The sequence below is a fragment of the Aulonocara stuartgranti genome (assembly GCF_965226115.1).
Source record: "Aulonocara stuartgranti genome assembly, chromosome: 18".
In the NCBI taxonomy this organism is placed as follows: Eukaryota; Metazoa; Chordata; class Actinopteri; order Cichliformes; family Cichlidae; genus Aulonocara; species Aulonocara stuartgranti.
In genome coordinates this window covers 13,024,197-13,039,146 of record NC_138954.1, presented here as the reverse complement: position 1 = coordinate 13,039,146, position 14,950 = coordinate 13,024,197, and the positions used below count along the sequence as shown (strand labels likewise).

Sequence of the window (14,950 nt, the reverse complement as noted above, 5' to 3'; positions counted from 1 at the left end):
TGTGAGGCGAGCAGCACAACATATGGGATATAACAAAGCTTAAGTAATCCTGATATGTTGCCAACCAGAAACTGGATCGAAAATGGAAGTGGCTACAGAAAAAACAACTTCCAGTTTCTTCTTTACAAGGAGGAAATCCTCCAATCACATTAAATATCCATATCTCCCTAATGTTAAGAAAACAGACAGAGCTGAAAAACAACTTAAAATTTAAAATCTACTCAGGGTAAATTTCTGTGAATTCAAAATTTCTGTCAAAACAACGACAGAAAAGAAGCCGTAATGATGTGAAAGTTGTAAAACAAGTAAGGCAGACATGAAAGAGAAAACAGAACATTTTAGATGCCATTGTGGCATCCTCAAACTGATTCCTTTGGCTATCGCCATCTTGATGTTTTGAAACCGGACATGATAAATGAGGGGAAGACCAAAAAACTGAGGGACAAGGTAGACCTTCCCTAAACTACACCCTCCTCTCATGTTCTGGATAAAAATATGTGAAGATCATATATACAATCTGACTTGTTTCTGCAGCCACACGAGTCGCCCCTTATATAAAAGTCCATCTTTTATATGCAGTCTTTGACTTCATTAAGTTTTTTTTAAACTTAAAAATAATTTAATGTATGTAAATTATTATTAAAATAAGGAAAGAAAACCCTGGAACGCAGTTTTCTGTGTAAAGACTAAAAATAAAGACCCAAAAAAAAAAAAAAAAAAAAAAAAAAGGTCAGATCTGACATGACTTCCTCTACTCAAACAAACAACTGATGCATTTACCCAGTGAATTTGTTTTTTGCTGATTTCTTTCATAAGTAACAACCAAAAACCCCAAAAAGGGCCTGACATTTGTTTTTCTGTACACAAAGACAAGCAGGTGTGATCATCGTGGAGTCAGTGAAGTATAATCATCTCATTGATCGGGTTAACAGTTTGAATGATAAGGGATCACATTCAGAACAATGGTGGACCTACACTGGATCACACATGCCCCTGCTGTGACTCTGATGTCCACACAATTTGCCGTTCGGCCCATTTAAAAAACAAAAAACAAAACAACTTTCCCACTACAGCCATCACAGTATGAAGAGCGCAGGTGTTGTAAGCAGCCTCGGCAGCGCGACAGCTGAGCGAGCAGCTAAAATCAAACCCAGCCGTCATTAATTTCATTATTCACACGTGTGCTGTTCCTACTGTGTCTAAAAACAGCTGCTGTGCTCATATGTGTTGTTTTTTTTTTTTTAAATAAAGGAGGGAAAAACAATCAAAAACTTTTTCTTTTAACTGTAAAATTTGTTGCCATGACACCACATTTGGTGACCAAGGAGGCTTTTCTATTTTTACAGCATTGCGTGTGTGGATAGTCGAACACGCAGCACTGAGGATGTAGAAACTGATATTTCACCGAGAAGCTGAAAGTACATCTGAACTACGAGATGCTTTAAGTTGCCAGCTTCACACAATTTGGACTCTTTATATGAGTTTAGATGGAGCAGTATTTATTTATGATTAATTCATCATTATGTCCAAATGTTGAGAATAAAGTAAAAATTTCAAGAATAAAGACGAAATGTGAGAATAAAGCTGTCCGTTCAAGTCGAGCTACTTCTGTTAGTGCACGGCTGCCTCTACAAAATGCCTTTTGTAGATGAACCAGTGTTAAAGAATGGAGTTAATGTTATCAAACAAACCCATTGTGTTAGCAACTGTTAGTACTACTGAAGTTTAATCAGCATTTCAAAATCTCAAACTTTTTCTTCACAAAATTGTTTTACAACTTAATTTTTTCCTCAATCTGCTTCTTTGTGATTCAATGAATATTACAAATGCCTCTTTCCCCCCCCCCCCCCCCCCAAATGTATCTGCACATTTTTACATTTTACTGCATTTCTTTTTGGGCTGTCTCTCAACTTTATAATTAAACCGCGCAAATTAACTGAATTAATGTAGCATTAACTGAATAGCTGCTGAATGAAGACAGAAATGGCTGCTAGGCAAGTAAGACATACACAGGCAGAGGTCAGCAGATTTAGAGAAACAGACAAGCACGCTATTTAACTTTAAAAACTACCGTTTTTAGACATTAAATGTCACCCAACTGGGTCTTTACTTTTCATCAAGGGGTGTGGATGCTATATAAACCATAACTTTGACCAAAAATCCCCATGTGGACAAGCTAACGGCACGGCAGAATGTGATTTCTGCTACATTTGAGGGGTTAAAATGACACCTCAGAAAGAAAGTTAGAGGACTACATGAGTAACAGAACATCTCTCACTCCTATTTTCCCCCTCTCACATTAAGCCCATCCTGCAAATAGGTGTGCCTCACCATTAGAGACATTAGAGGAGTCCTGAATTACCCAGATTAGATTAGTTGAGAAATCCCCAACAGCAAAGATGGTGCTAAAAGAGCAACTTCCAGGAGAAAACAGCTTTTTAAAACTTGTTTTCAGGGTGTAGTTAGGAAACTTTTAATGCACTTTATCATTACATTTGCTGAAAATAGAGCTGATTTAAATAACAGCTTCAATAACTGTTGGAAAACATTTAAAGACGGTTGCACACGCTTATATTGCAATGCAGAACCATACACAAATTTCAGCTAGGTGTTTTTGTTTTGTTTGTTTTTTTTTTAAAACCAAGAAATAAATAACCCAGGGGTTGCAAAAAACTCTTCTACCAATCACTACCCACTAGTAGCCCTGGTTTATGGTGACAGTGTAAGATACCTGGCTTGTGTATTGTGGGGTATTGGCGACAGTGGTGACAGTTTTCCTTTGTGCACTAAGATCACTGCTGTATGTCGGGCACCATTTAAATAAATTACATATATCCTAAATTAAAAAAACTAATATGTATCCAAAGAAAATGTGTTCCTACGTTTGTCTACAGTTGTTGAATTGTTTATATATAATGTAACTTGAGTGTGTTAGTGCAGATAAACCCAGTTTTGCCTCACACACTTTCTAACTGCAGAATTAGATAGCATTTCTGGTAAGTGCTTCCATGTCGTAATCCTCACCGTAATCCTCTCCTCTGAGTATTTCGGGGGCGATGTAATTGGGGGTACCGCAGAAAGTGCTCGTCGTATCGCCAGGTCTCAAGCCCTCCTGAAAGAAGAAAAAAAAAAGAAAGAAAGATCATCAGCTGTGAGATCATCTCAGAGGGCTGTAAACCGACACGTCTGCAGCTGTACAGGTGCTTTTATCCAAAGTGCACTGCGGTATCATTACAAACCACATTAATCCGTAAACCACACCTTGCACATGCCGTAGTCTGTAAGCTTGATGTGACCCTCAGAATCCAGCAGCACATTGTCCAGTTTCAGGTCTCTGTAGATGATTCCCCGCTCGTGGAGGTAGTTGAGCGCCAGACTGATTTCTGCTGAGTAGAATCTGAAACCCAAAGAGGGAAATTACTGTGTTTTTAAATTCAGCTCCAGCTGCATAAAGAAATTAAAAACGCATCTGTCCCTTTAATCACACGTGAAGCAAACGGCCAGACTGTACCTGGCATGTTCTTCTGGGAGTTTCCTTTGCCTCTGCATGTGGAACATGAGATCTCCACCATTCACATATTCAATAACAAAGAAGAGTCTGCAGAAAGAAACAGAAGTTAATTTCTCTTAAATACAGAATTAGTCATCTTTCAATCATCCATAAGACATCTGTCAGGGTGGCTGGATGAGCGCTCTCATTTTTTTTTTCCTGCTAATGTGCTTTACTGATTTTATTACACTCACTGTATAAAACTTGCATGTAACACAGTCAGCCTGGGGTGGATATTTACTACAGCTTCAATTAAATTTTTACTTCCAAAGGCGATAAAAACATAACAAAACATTTTTCCACTAAGCGATTACTTTTCTTGCTTTTATGAAGTTCTCGTGCACAAAAAAAGAACACATCTCTCCTTTACAGCTGCGTACTTTTGCCCCTCACTCAAATCTCAAACTTGCTCTTCAGTTCAGCTCAAAATGTTATGACGGAGAGCAAGCCTTCGATCACTAAGACCTATTAAATCTGCCTCTCAATTCAATTAAATTTTATTTATATAGCGCCAAATCACAACAAAAGTTGCCTCAAGGTGCTCTCTCAGAGGAACTTGAGAAATATTGATGACAGTCAAAATTCAGGGCCTCACAGTCCACCTGCAGGTTTGCACGAGTCTCCCATGAGTCTGCTGCTGCCTGAGGCTCTTTTAGCTCCTACCTGCACCACCAGACAGTTGGGTTATATGGTAGGGCCAAAATCCCTACCATATAACCCTGTATTTAAATTTGAAGTTAGTGAATAAGAGATTCCAACAATGACCAAAATTAACTGATTTTACTATAACTTAGCAGCCTGACTGATTTATACTTCAAACATATACATCCACCAACATTTCATAACTACACCGTAACCCGACCCGCGATACCTTTTTCGCCACTGTTTTTTAATTTATCAGTGAGTGAATATTGATCGACACCTCAATATAAGGAGTAATAATTATAGCATTGATATAAAGGCTCACAAATGTCAGCAAATTCCTGGTGGGAGACAGATGAAACTACTGGAATGTAAGGGAATCAAAGGGGAATCTACAAAGAACTGAAAAAAAACTCGAGTGACAAAATCTGTCCACAACAAAGAGCGGCGACCCAGAAGGGAAAAAGTCCCAGCATTTTATTTGTTTACATCGTGGGTGTAACCGCACATATAACACCAGGACACGACCACAAGCTATTTAACACAGAACAGAGGAGCACAAACGTAAATGTCGGCAATGACGTTTGCCACTCATGCCGAAACTGTAGGTCCCACATAGATTCCCTGCAGAAGTCTAACCCAGGCCTTACACATGACCTAATAAAAATGCACTTAATAATTTTGTGTTGCTTGTGTTCTTTGTGCTCTCTTCGCTGCTTTGGGATTAAAGTATAATGAAACACAAGGGACTGTTTATGTGTTAGCTTCTAAAACCAAACTTTGTCATTTTAGTTACGTTTACTGTCACAAAACATGTTTTACCGCGACAGGGATTTTCCTATAACCTTAACCATGAACACGCTTTAATGACCTAAAAACAAGTGTTTTGTTTACATAGAAGTACCGTATTTTCACGACCATAAGGCGCACTTAAAAGTCTTAGATTTTCTTCAAAAAGTGCGGCGCGCCCTATGTGTTGTAAGGAGGACGTAGTAGAGAACACCATGAGAACGTTAAAGGGTGAAGTGTGGGCGTTGATCGTATATACCGGGACAATCGCACATACCTGTATAAAAGAACAGGTATGTGCATTATGCAGGACATCGTTGTTTTAACAACCCTGAAAATGGCAAAGAGACACGCTTACGAAGCACAGTTTAAACTGAAGGCCATCAGCTACGCGGAGGAACATGGAAATCGAGCAGCGGCGAGAGAATTTAAGATTAACGAATCGATGGTTCGCAAATGGAGGAAGCTGGAAAACAAGCTCCGGCAGGTCAAGAAAACGCAGCTGAGTTTCCGCGGACATAAGGCGAGGTGGCCCGAGTTGGAGGAAAGACTAGAGCGGTGGATCATCGAGCAAAGAGCGAGCGGGAGAAGCGTTTCGACGGTCACCATTCGGCTAAAAGCAGTTTCACTAGCTGAAGAGATGAACATTGAACATTTCCAAGGAGGTCCGTCTTGGTGCTTTCCTTTTATGAAACGGTGCCATTTTTCCATCCGGACCAGGACTACGGTAGCGCAGCAACTTCCAGCGGATTATAAGCTGGCCATCTTCCGCTCCTACTGCAGCAAACACATTGGCGACAAAAACATCCAGCCCAGCCACATCACAAACATGGACGAGGTCCCGCTCACTTTTGACATCCCGGTGAGTCACACTGTGGAGAAGAAGGGGACCAGCACGGTAGCGATACGCACAACGGGGTATGAAAAGTCTTCTTTTACTGTTGTGCTTGGCTGCCATGCTAATGGACAGAAACTGCCGCCTATGGTGATTTTTAAGCGAAAGACTTTGCCTAAAGAGAAGTTTCCAGCAGGAATCATCATTAAGGCAAATGAAAAGGGCTGGATGGATGAGGAAATGATGAAAGACTGGCTGAGGGAGGTGTATGTAAGGAGACCAGGTGGTTTTTTCCACGCATCACCATCGCTGTTGATCTGTGACTCTATGCGTGCCCATCTCACAGCCGATGTGAAAAAACTTGTGAAGCAAATGAACTGTGAGCTTGCTGTCATTCCGGGAGGAGGCCTGACAAAGGAACTCCAACCGCTGGACATCGGTGTGAACCGCCCGTTCAAAGTAAGGCTGCGAGCGGCCTGGGAGCGATGGATGACCGGTGGAGACCACAGTTTCACTAAGAGTGGAAGGCAGCGCTGGGCGAGTTACGCCACAATTTGCCAATGGATTGTAGATGCTTGGGCTAACATGTCTGCTGGCACTGTTGTTCGAGCTTTCGCAAAAGCCGGCATCGTTTCCGAGGAGCCGCACGGCACGGAAAGTGACTCTGACGGTGAAGACAGTGAACCTGGCATGTTTGATGGAGATTTAGCGCAGCTGTTCAATTCAGACACAGAGGATGAGGACTTCGATGGGTTTGATTGATGATAAAAATGTGAGTACCAAACTCAGTTTTGCTCCTGCTTTATTTTTAAATACGCACACTTGTATGCTTGTGTGTTGTTGATGATGACGATTATTGGTAATAAAAATGTGAGTACCAAACTCAGTTTTGCTCCTGCTTTATTTTTAAATATGCACACTTGTATGCTTGTGTGTTGTTGATGATGACGATTACCGGCAATAGAAATGTGAGTAAGGTACCGAATTCAGGTTTGCTCCCGCTTTATTTTTAAATACGCATACGGTACTTGTATGCGCCCTATGGTCCAGTGCGCCTTATGTGTGTGTTAAATACAGTAAGGGCACACATAACTGAGACTGCGCCTTTTAGCACAGTGCACCTTATGGTCGTGAAAATACGGTAATAATACCTCAACCACAGGAGCGGCATATTTAACTGTGTTGTTGTACAATGGTGTTTTGATGACCTCATCTGGGGTTTGGTACCTTGCCTAAAGATGCTTTCGAGTGGGCAGGAACTAGAGATGGACCGATCCGATATTACGTATCGTATCGGTCCGATACTGGCCTAAATTACTGGATCGGATATCAGAGAGAAATAAAAATGTAATCCGATCCATTAAATATCATGAAAGCACATGGCATAACTCGGCTCATAACCTTAGCAGTCGGAGCAGTATGCATCACGTGATAGAGCGGCTGTGGCGTGCGAGACCTGTCGGCGGTCTGGTTCAGCATTTGTAGCCTCGCTACCAACCCGGCATTTCATCTCCGAGAAAGTTATCCCAGAGAGAAGTAAAGCAAGTGTGTAAGTTCATCTCTGAATGTTTGTAAAGCATTCCAGCATTAAGCTTAACAACCGATATATGGAGCGACTGCCTCTTATTCTCTCTCTCCCCTGCTGCTACTTCAATCATGAAACTGCTTAATGATCAGCTGATCGGCTTTTCTGTCGCGACTCCGTCTCTCTTGTTTGTTTATCGCCCACTTTGCACCAGAAAGAGGAAACCAGCGGATAAACAACAGCAGCACGTTTAAGCTTGATAAGCTGTTGTTAGAATTTATTTATTATTACTTTCTACACCACGATCCTTTTCTACGCAGCTGACGGCTGGTAACTGTGCAGGGGCGGATCTAGCAAAGTTTAGCCAGGGGGGCTGATAGGGCATTAACAGGGAAAAGGGGGGCACAAAGAAATACTTTTCTTTCTTATTCTCATTTAAAATGTCTAGCTTTTAATAAATAATTATCTGAATCTTGCACCCAAAGTTTTAATTTGATGTAAAATGAATAGAAGTCCATTACTGTATATAGTGACTATTAAGTCTAATATACCCTAGTAAGCTATAGTACTTTTTCCTTTGGGAAGGCACCATCTGTGCAGTCTGCAATTCTGTTGAAGAAAGATGTTGAATCCATTTAATATTTCTTGAAAAATAATTGATTTCTGTGCATTTTTTTCCACATTGCATCAAATTAAGGTTGATTACATCGATTAAGCATCATAAGGTGGAGCGTGAGGGGTGGTTTCCTTTTTTTTTTTTTTTGTTGCTGGGAGTTGGAACCCTATTAGTTAGGTTGCTTAGTATTTACGCTAAGTACTTTTTAAAATACCAAAATAAGGAGGATGGAGTAGGTTTAAGTTTTTTAGATTGATCAGTATTGCTGAATTATGAAATATTTTGGGTGCAGTGTATTTTTTACATACAGGTATAACAGAATAGCTTTAGTGTTTTTGTTTTTTTAAAACTTGAGTATGAACTTATACAAAATGCAGCAAGATATTAAAAAAACAGTTTTATTGATTAAAACAAAACACTATAATGGATTCATATCGGTATAGGCAGATATCCAAATTTATGGTATCGGTATCGGACATAAAAAAGTGGTGTCGTGCCATCTCTAGTAGGAACCACCAACTTTATACTTGTAGAAGACAAGCCAAGTCTTGAACCCCAGGACCAATCACTCATTCACACAGCACTTTGAGCTAGCTCACATCCTGCAGCCACTGTAGAATCACCAGTTCACCTAACATGCTTGTCTTTGGGCTGCAGGAGGAAACGTATGCAGGCACAGGGATGCATTTATGTATTTACTCCAACATAGTTACTCACTGACTGTAACTTTACTTTTCTAGGGTGGGTGTTGTCCAGGTGTATTAACAAGGGTGCAAATTATTTACTAGTGAACAATCCCCTTCAGCCAACCAGGTAGCCCCAGCCCTTCCCTCTTGTGCATCCCTAAATTGATCAGGTTATGTTCATACCAATCCCCAAAAAGCCTAATCTTCAGAAATTCTAACGCCATCGTGGTGTAATGCTGCTGGTGACAGAAGTCCTGCAGAAAACTAGAACCTGCAGCCGTCCATTACGGCTGGTTCACCATGTTTGTCGTGGTGATGAGGAACTCAGTTGAAAGACAGCTGATTGTCCAACTCTTATGGGGATATTTAATGATATTTATTAATGTATTTAAGAAAGTGTGGTGTCCCTCTTTTTGCACCCTGACTCCAATACTGCCACAAGCACAGTGCAATTCTGCGAGAAGCCATGCAATGCATTTGTGAAGCTTTATTTAGAAAATTTAGAAATATGTAACTGTAGCAAGAAATCTGGGTCTTTAGATTCATTTCATTTGGGACAATAAAATTTAAGGTATGGTATGCTCTGGATTTATATCCCACTGACTGCTTTCTCAATCATTTTGTTTGATAATCAGAAGAAAGAAAAACTGTAACTTAAAATCTGAATAAATGACCAGAATAACCTGATTCAGGCAGCAGTCCCTCCTTAGACCTGTAAATTGGTGTAGCTCTTATATACAGAGGATTTTTCCAAAGCCTAGTGAAATAAATAAATTAATAATAATAATAATAATAATAATCACGACTCATGCAATAGCAAAGCTCACCTGCTTTCTGTCTGGAAACAGGAGTGAAGGCCGACCAGGAAGGGATGATTAGAGGCCTGCTCGAAGACATGCTTTTCTGTTTGAACCCAGTCGATGTCCTGGAACAAAAACACACAAAGAAACACCCAAATGTCAATCAAGGGATGTTTGTGACATAGTGCCCTTGAGCTAACTAAAAGCTGAATAAGCACAGGGCTCCATCGACCATCCTACAAAGCCTGAGAGTTACTTGTGTGTAAGGTGGACAGCGGTGGGGGAAAACGGCTGAGCCAGTAGAAGCGGGGGCTGGCCTCTATCGGTAGCTGGATGATAATATGTCTGGACACGGATGCTGCTCACGCTGACAGGGCAGGGACGGCACAACACTTTGCCATTGATCAAGAAGCACTTGTCAATCTGTCAATCACGCTAAGTGCGCCTAATCAAGGCTAACTACTCCCGCTGCCACCGGCTGTGCTGCTACATGTGTTCACGGAGATCAATTTTCCATGACGTGATGGTTTATCTGCACGTTCTTAGGCTGACAGATCTCTTCAAAGCCGCCAGTCTTTCTAACTCTGAGTATTAAGGGATACATAAGAGCGATGCTGGATCACATGACACCAATCAGCGTGTTAGCAATAACAGCTCCCATTGATTGTTCTAGTCATATTAATTAGACTGACAGGAGACTGATTGCTTAATTATTAATTAACCTCACAGAGCGAGTCCTGGCGTCTTGTCACACTGTATGGACTTTAGTGACAGTGGCACCATCCTCGCAGATATACAGCTTTAGACCTCTGGAGTTTGCTGGTCTGAATAAATCAAAAACAGTAAAATATCGAGTCAGTTGATTATCTATTAAAGAGTCAGTAAGAGAACATTAAAATCTCAAGTGATTAGTCAACTATTAATGATGTTTTGACTAAAAATAATTGCACCTATTTCGATAATTACTGGCATTCAAGGCCATTAAGAACAAAAAGCCACTTTGTACTTGAAAATCCTTCCATGTGAGCATTAAAAACTGAAACACTCTGGATCTTGGACTTCTGAACAGTCAAAACAAACAAACTGAAGGTCCCACTTTAGTAAATTAAGAAACTTTGCTGTCAATTTCTTGTTTTTCAAACATTTTACTGTGTAAACAGTTAACCAAAGACAAAAAATAATGAGCAACTAAAACAAAAGATCATTAGCGGCAGCTGTTAAAACGGCCTTACTGCCTCCTCTTTACATACGCCTACACAGAAAGGAGCAAAAACACTGGTTCAAATAATCATTTTCCATGATGTTGTGTAAAAATGTGTTTCAAACCACTGCGTAGGACAACAAAAATCACCCATTTTGGTGGAAACTACACACTTTAAGAAGCCTTTATTATGAACTCATGCTCACCGTATGTGTAAGTAGATCGTGTGAGCCAAAAGCTCAGGCTTCAGATGCTCTAAATCCAAGTTCACCAACAGGTGGATTGCGGTCTAGATCAGGACATGGATCTATTACTAGATTCTGACGGGCCATCTCCATTTTACTCTGCCCACCTTTTCTCATATTTACGGTACAGTTCTGTTAATTTGAGACAAAGGATGATCTGAGGGAGTCTCGTATAGCATAAACCAAATATTTTGAACTGAATCATACAAAGCTATTCTAGCGACTCCAAAGAATAAAAATATGGATCTTAAAAAGAATATAATAGATCGCCCTTGATACACAAGTACAAAAATTTCATCAGATTTCATCCAGATTTCTTTGATTTCTTTCTTTTCCTTTATTAAAGGTGATTTTATGTCTGGTAAGCATGTCAGGCATCAGCAGTCTTTACACCTCTTCTGATTTACCTCGTCATCGTTGACCAGCTCCTTCTTGACGACCTTCATGGCATAGATGCGCTCAGTCTTTTTCAGCTGTACCAGCAGCACCTTGGCGTAGCTACCTCTGCCGATCACCCGCAGCAGGTCAAAGTCGGCCAGGCCCAGACTGGAAGTCGATTTCCCTGTGTCTCTGCTACTCCGTGCCTACGAGGTGCAATGTAAAAAATAAAAAGGTAAGGAACCCCAGTGATGGGGCCAAGCACAAAATACTATCGTAGCAAAAACATAATGAATTCAACTCTGAGCCGATTAATCACGCATCGTTTTGGCTCTGACTTTCTCAAGATAATTTTTTTCCACTGAACTATTGACAGAGCTGATGAGTTGGTTTGAGCACGAGTGTGATTTCCTTTGGGTGATTTTGTAAATGATATTAAAAAAGCTCCCAGCACCACTTTTAGGCAATAAATCTTAGTAATGACTTTCTTGTCTCGATTTAATACCATCATGCTGCTACCATTAGATCAGGCCCTGGCTGTATTATAGTCCTCCTTCTCTGTAAACATGACTCCCACCTTCACCGTTTCCTCGCCCGCCTTCTCTGCTCTCTTGTAATCTATCCTGTAGTGAACCGTTTCGACTACCTATCTATCTAACATCCCTTCACGTGACAACCCCATCCCCAGAGTCACACATGGAGCTGAAGATAAAAGAGGGCAGGCCGAATGATGTTATCTCAGTCTATCGGCGTCCAACTCAATTCAGTCTTTATCCATTTCCAGCTCTCCTGCCTCATCCAACAATCCTCCCTACCAACCTCCAAACTGCATCCCTGGCCATTAATCAGCCTCTGGTGTTAAGAGCTGTGATAAAAGGTTACTTTATTAGCTCTACCAAAGGAAATCAATACCAACACCACTACACGGGTGCCTACGTCTCCACGCTCTCTGCATCCAGCATGCACAGCAGGTGAAAGAAGGATCACCCAAATCCTCACAGATGAAAACCTGCTTCCAATTACAGATGATCTTTCTCCCTCTCACCCAAACAGCACCAATTTCTAAATATACATATATCCATCTAGTCAGCATGACAGGTTTGACAGATTATGAGTCACGTATCAAGAGCGTTTGAAAAGATTTCTCTCTCACCTCTTTTTCTTCTCCATCGTAAGTCAAGCTTTCTCTGGAGTCTTTATTCTGAGGGCCTGCAAAAGAGAGGGGGGGGGGGAAGTGACAGACAGAGTGACAGACAGACAGAAGGCGAGGGGGAGGCAGGAGAGGAAAAAGGAAAATGGGAGAGATGAGAGAAAATAGGTGAGAGACAGTCACACGCTTTGTTCACAGCTCTGCAGCACCAGAGTAATTTCTCTCTCCTTGGTTCGAAAAGAAAACAGCCAGTTTGTATTGACCCTTGTTTAGCAATACAACAAAACCAGACCATTTTGTGAATACATAAGTAGGAAAGTATGCCTTTACACCTTATAAATTATTTTAATGTTAATCAAGCCACAATATCAGTAAAGCAAGGACATCTGCACTTCAATAATGGCAAACTGAGCTTTAGGTGCCCCTCAGCAAACTATGATCCTAACCTCTTTCAAAGTTCTCAACCACTCGACTGCACCTAAATCTGGAGCTGCTGGTAAGCTCCCAAAATCAGCTGATCAACGTGTAGTCCAGGTTGTCAAGCTCCTTGCTGAGTTCGGTGTTATCTAAACACTGGCAATAAAATAATGGGCACTCAAAATCAGCTCCACATTTTGTTCCTAATCCCCGGGATTACACATGGTGCAAGTCTGTGGCGTGTTTGATTTATGCTTCAGTGGGAAATTAAGATTAAAATTAACCTTCTGTAACGTTGGGTCAACTTAGCCCGCAACTATTGTGACTGACCTGCTCAGCATTGTTGATTTCTCCTGTTCATTTCACCGCAGTTTTTAAATTTATCAATGAAAGAAAAAAAAATCATCACCCTAGTATAAAGAATAACCATGGCATCAATATAAAGACTCACAAAACTCAGCAAATTCCTAGAGGAAGACTGCTGAAACTATCAGGATTGATGTAAGAGAATGTACAAAGAATTAAATGAATGCATTTGCCCCCGGAAAAACCTGACTACCACAAAGAGTGGGGATCCAGGGAAAGCCCTAGTATTTTATTTGGCTAGCACCACATATAAAACACTGGGGACACACCCACACGATAAATAACATGTAATACACCAGTATGTGTAAATGCCGACGACGCCGGTCACTTACTAAGGCTACATCGTAGGCTCAACAAAGACTACACAGAACTCTAAATCAGGTCTTAGTCTGCATGAGGTCTTTTATTTTAAAAACAAAACCAAACTGACTTCCCCTCGTGCTAATTTGCACACAGGCTTAATCAAAAACTGACTCTGTGTACATCTTTCATGACGCAGAGCGGAAAGACATTTTTGGGATGCTTCTGAAATGCCCTGCAGTGCTTCTGGTGGAGTACAAGTGCTGTCTTAGGGTGTGTTGCTGCACCCACTGGAATACAGGGTGCTCTTACGGGACCACTGAACTGTGGTAAAAATAATAATTACTTTAAATCTAGTGAGTGTTAAGATTATTTATCACATACCTCAAATTCTGAAACAACAGGCATTTACTGTTTGGTAGTGTGCTTCAAACCTAGTCTCTACCTGAGCTAATACAGCCTGTGCGTGGGTGCATGTTCGTGCATGTGTGTGTTCGGGTGGTTGGGGGTGGTACTGCTTTAAAAAATAAATAAATAAAAAAAAAAAAATCTAAAGAAAAATTGTTTTATCTCAGCAGTCTTATTTTCAAAATTACTGCAAGTCGCAGCTGGAGCCGAAATTAAATTTCGGTTAATTGCAGAGCCCTACCATTGATGCATTAAATTAACATGATCACATTATAACATTTATAGTTTCATATTGCATCTCCACTCATAACCGAGTTGGGTGGATAGTGCTACTCTAACAGGCGCAACCTAACATAACCCAACTTAACCTGCCCAATGCCCAGCGGTGATGGCGTCAGTCATCAGTGATAACGCACGAACGCACTGTGGAGCCGTCTTACATAACTGAGCCTCTGAGGCTAATTTCACAGACTATATTATGTAAATTAACAGAGAAAACTGTGCTTTAAAACTTGAAATGATTTAAATGTGTGTGTTACCTGGCTGTTCATGTGGGTCTAGCTGACTCGGCTGTGTGCTGGGCATCATTGGATCCTACAGAATAACATCCATCATTAAAGTACAATCAGCACAGAGACAAACGTTCAGTGTGTATTTGATTAATTGATGGTAACAGATCTCACATGGATCATCGGTCTGCCGCACTCTACTGTCGCCAGTTTATGGCACTTCTTGTGAACCAGCAGCTTGCAGTTGATGCATTTGTAGCCTTGTCTTCCCAGACCCCAGATTCGGTCTGTACAGATGGCGCAGTGGGCTCGCTGCTCGGGTGGGCGAGAGGAGCAAAAATCATTATCATAATCAAGTACACAGAATAATCCAAAGAGTGGCACAGAGACAACAATGACTTCTGAAACATGAACGAGTCTGCTCGTCTAGAATCAACCCCCTTACTACTTTAAAATCACTGAGGTTTAAAACTTCCATTAAGCCACTGCAATATTTAGACACTAATGTACAAAACAGAAGGGAAATAAAGGAT

The 14,950-nt window shown here is 40.9% G+C and overlaps 2 protein-coding genes across 2 annotated transcripts in view; one reads left to right on the top strand and one right to left on the bottom strand.

The window, feature by feature from the left end:
* LOC309693535 (polyhomeotic homolog 3) overlaps window positions 1-14,950 on the top strand; it is an 82,893-nt gene that overhangs the window by 21,793 nt on the left and 46,150 nt on the right. The window lies entirely within an intron of this gene.
* Window positions 1-14,950, bottom strand: part of prkci (protein kinase C, iota) — a 46,315-nt gene that overhangs the window by 8,918 nt on the left and 22,447 nt on the right. The window contains exons 6-13 of the mRNA XM_082512859.1: window positions 14,592-14,729; window positions 14,448-14,502; window positions 12,421-12,476; window positions 11,297-11,473; window positions 9,471-9,568; window positions 3,512-3,598; window positions 3,262-3,397; window positions 3,025-3,112 (exon numbers count right to left, since the gene is read on the bottom strand). Of these exons, the coding sequence (XP_082368985.1) occupies window positions 3,025-3,112; window positions 3,262-3,397; window positions 3,512-3,598; window positions 9,471-9,568; window positions 11,297-11,473; window positions 12,421-12,476; window positions 14,448-14,502; window positions 14,592-14,729 (835 nt within the window). The remainder of the gene's footprint in view (window positions 1-3,024; window positions 3,113-3,261; window positions 3,398-3,511; window positions 3,599-9,470; window positions 9,569-11,296; window positions 11,474-12,420; window positions 12,477-14,447; window positions 14,503-14,591; window positions 14,730-14,950) is intronic.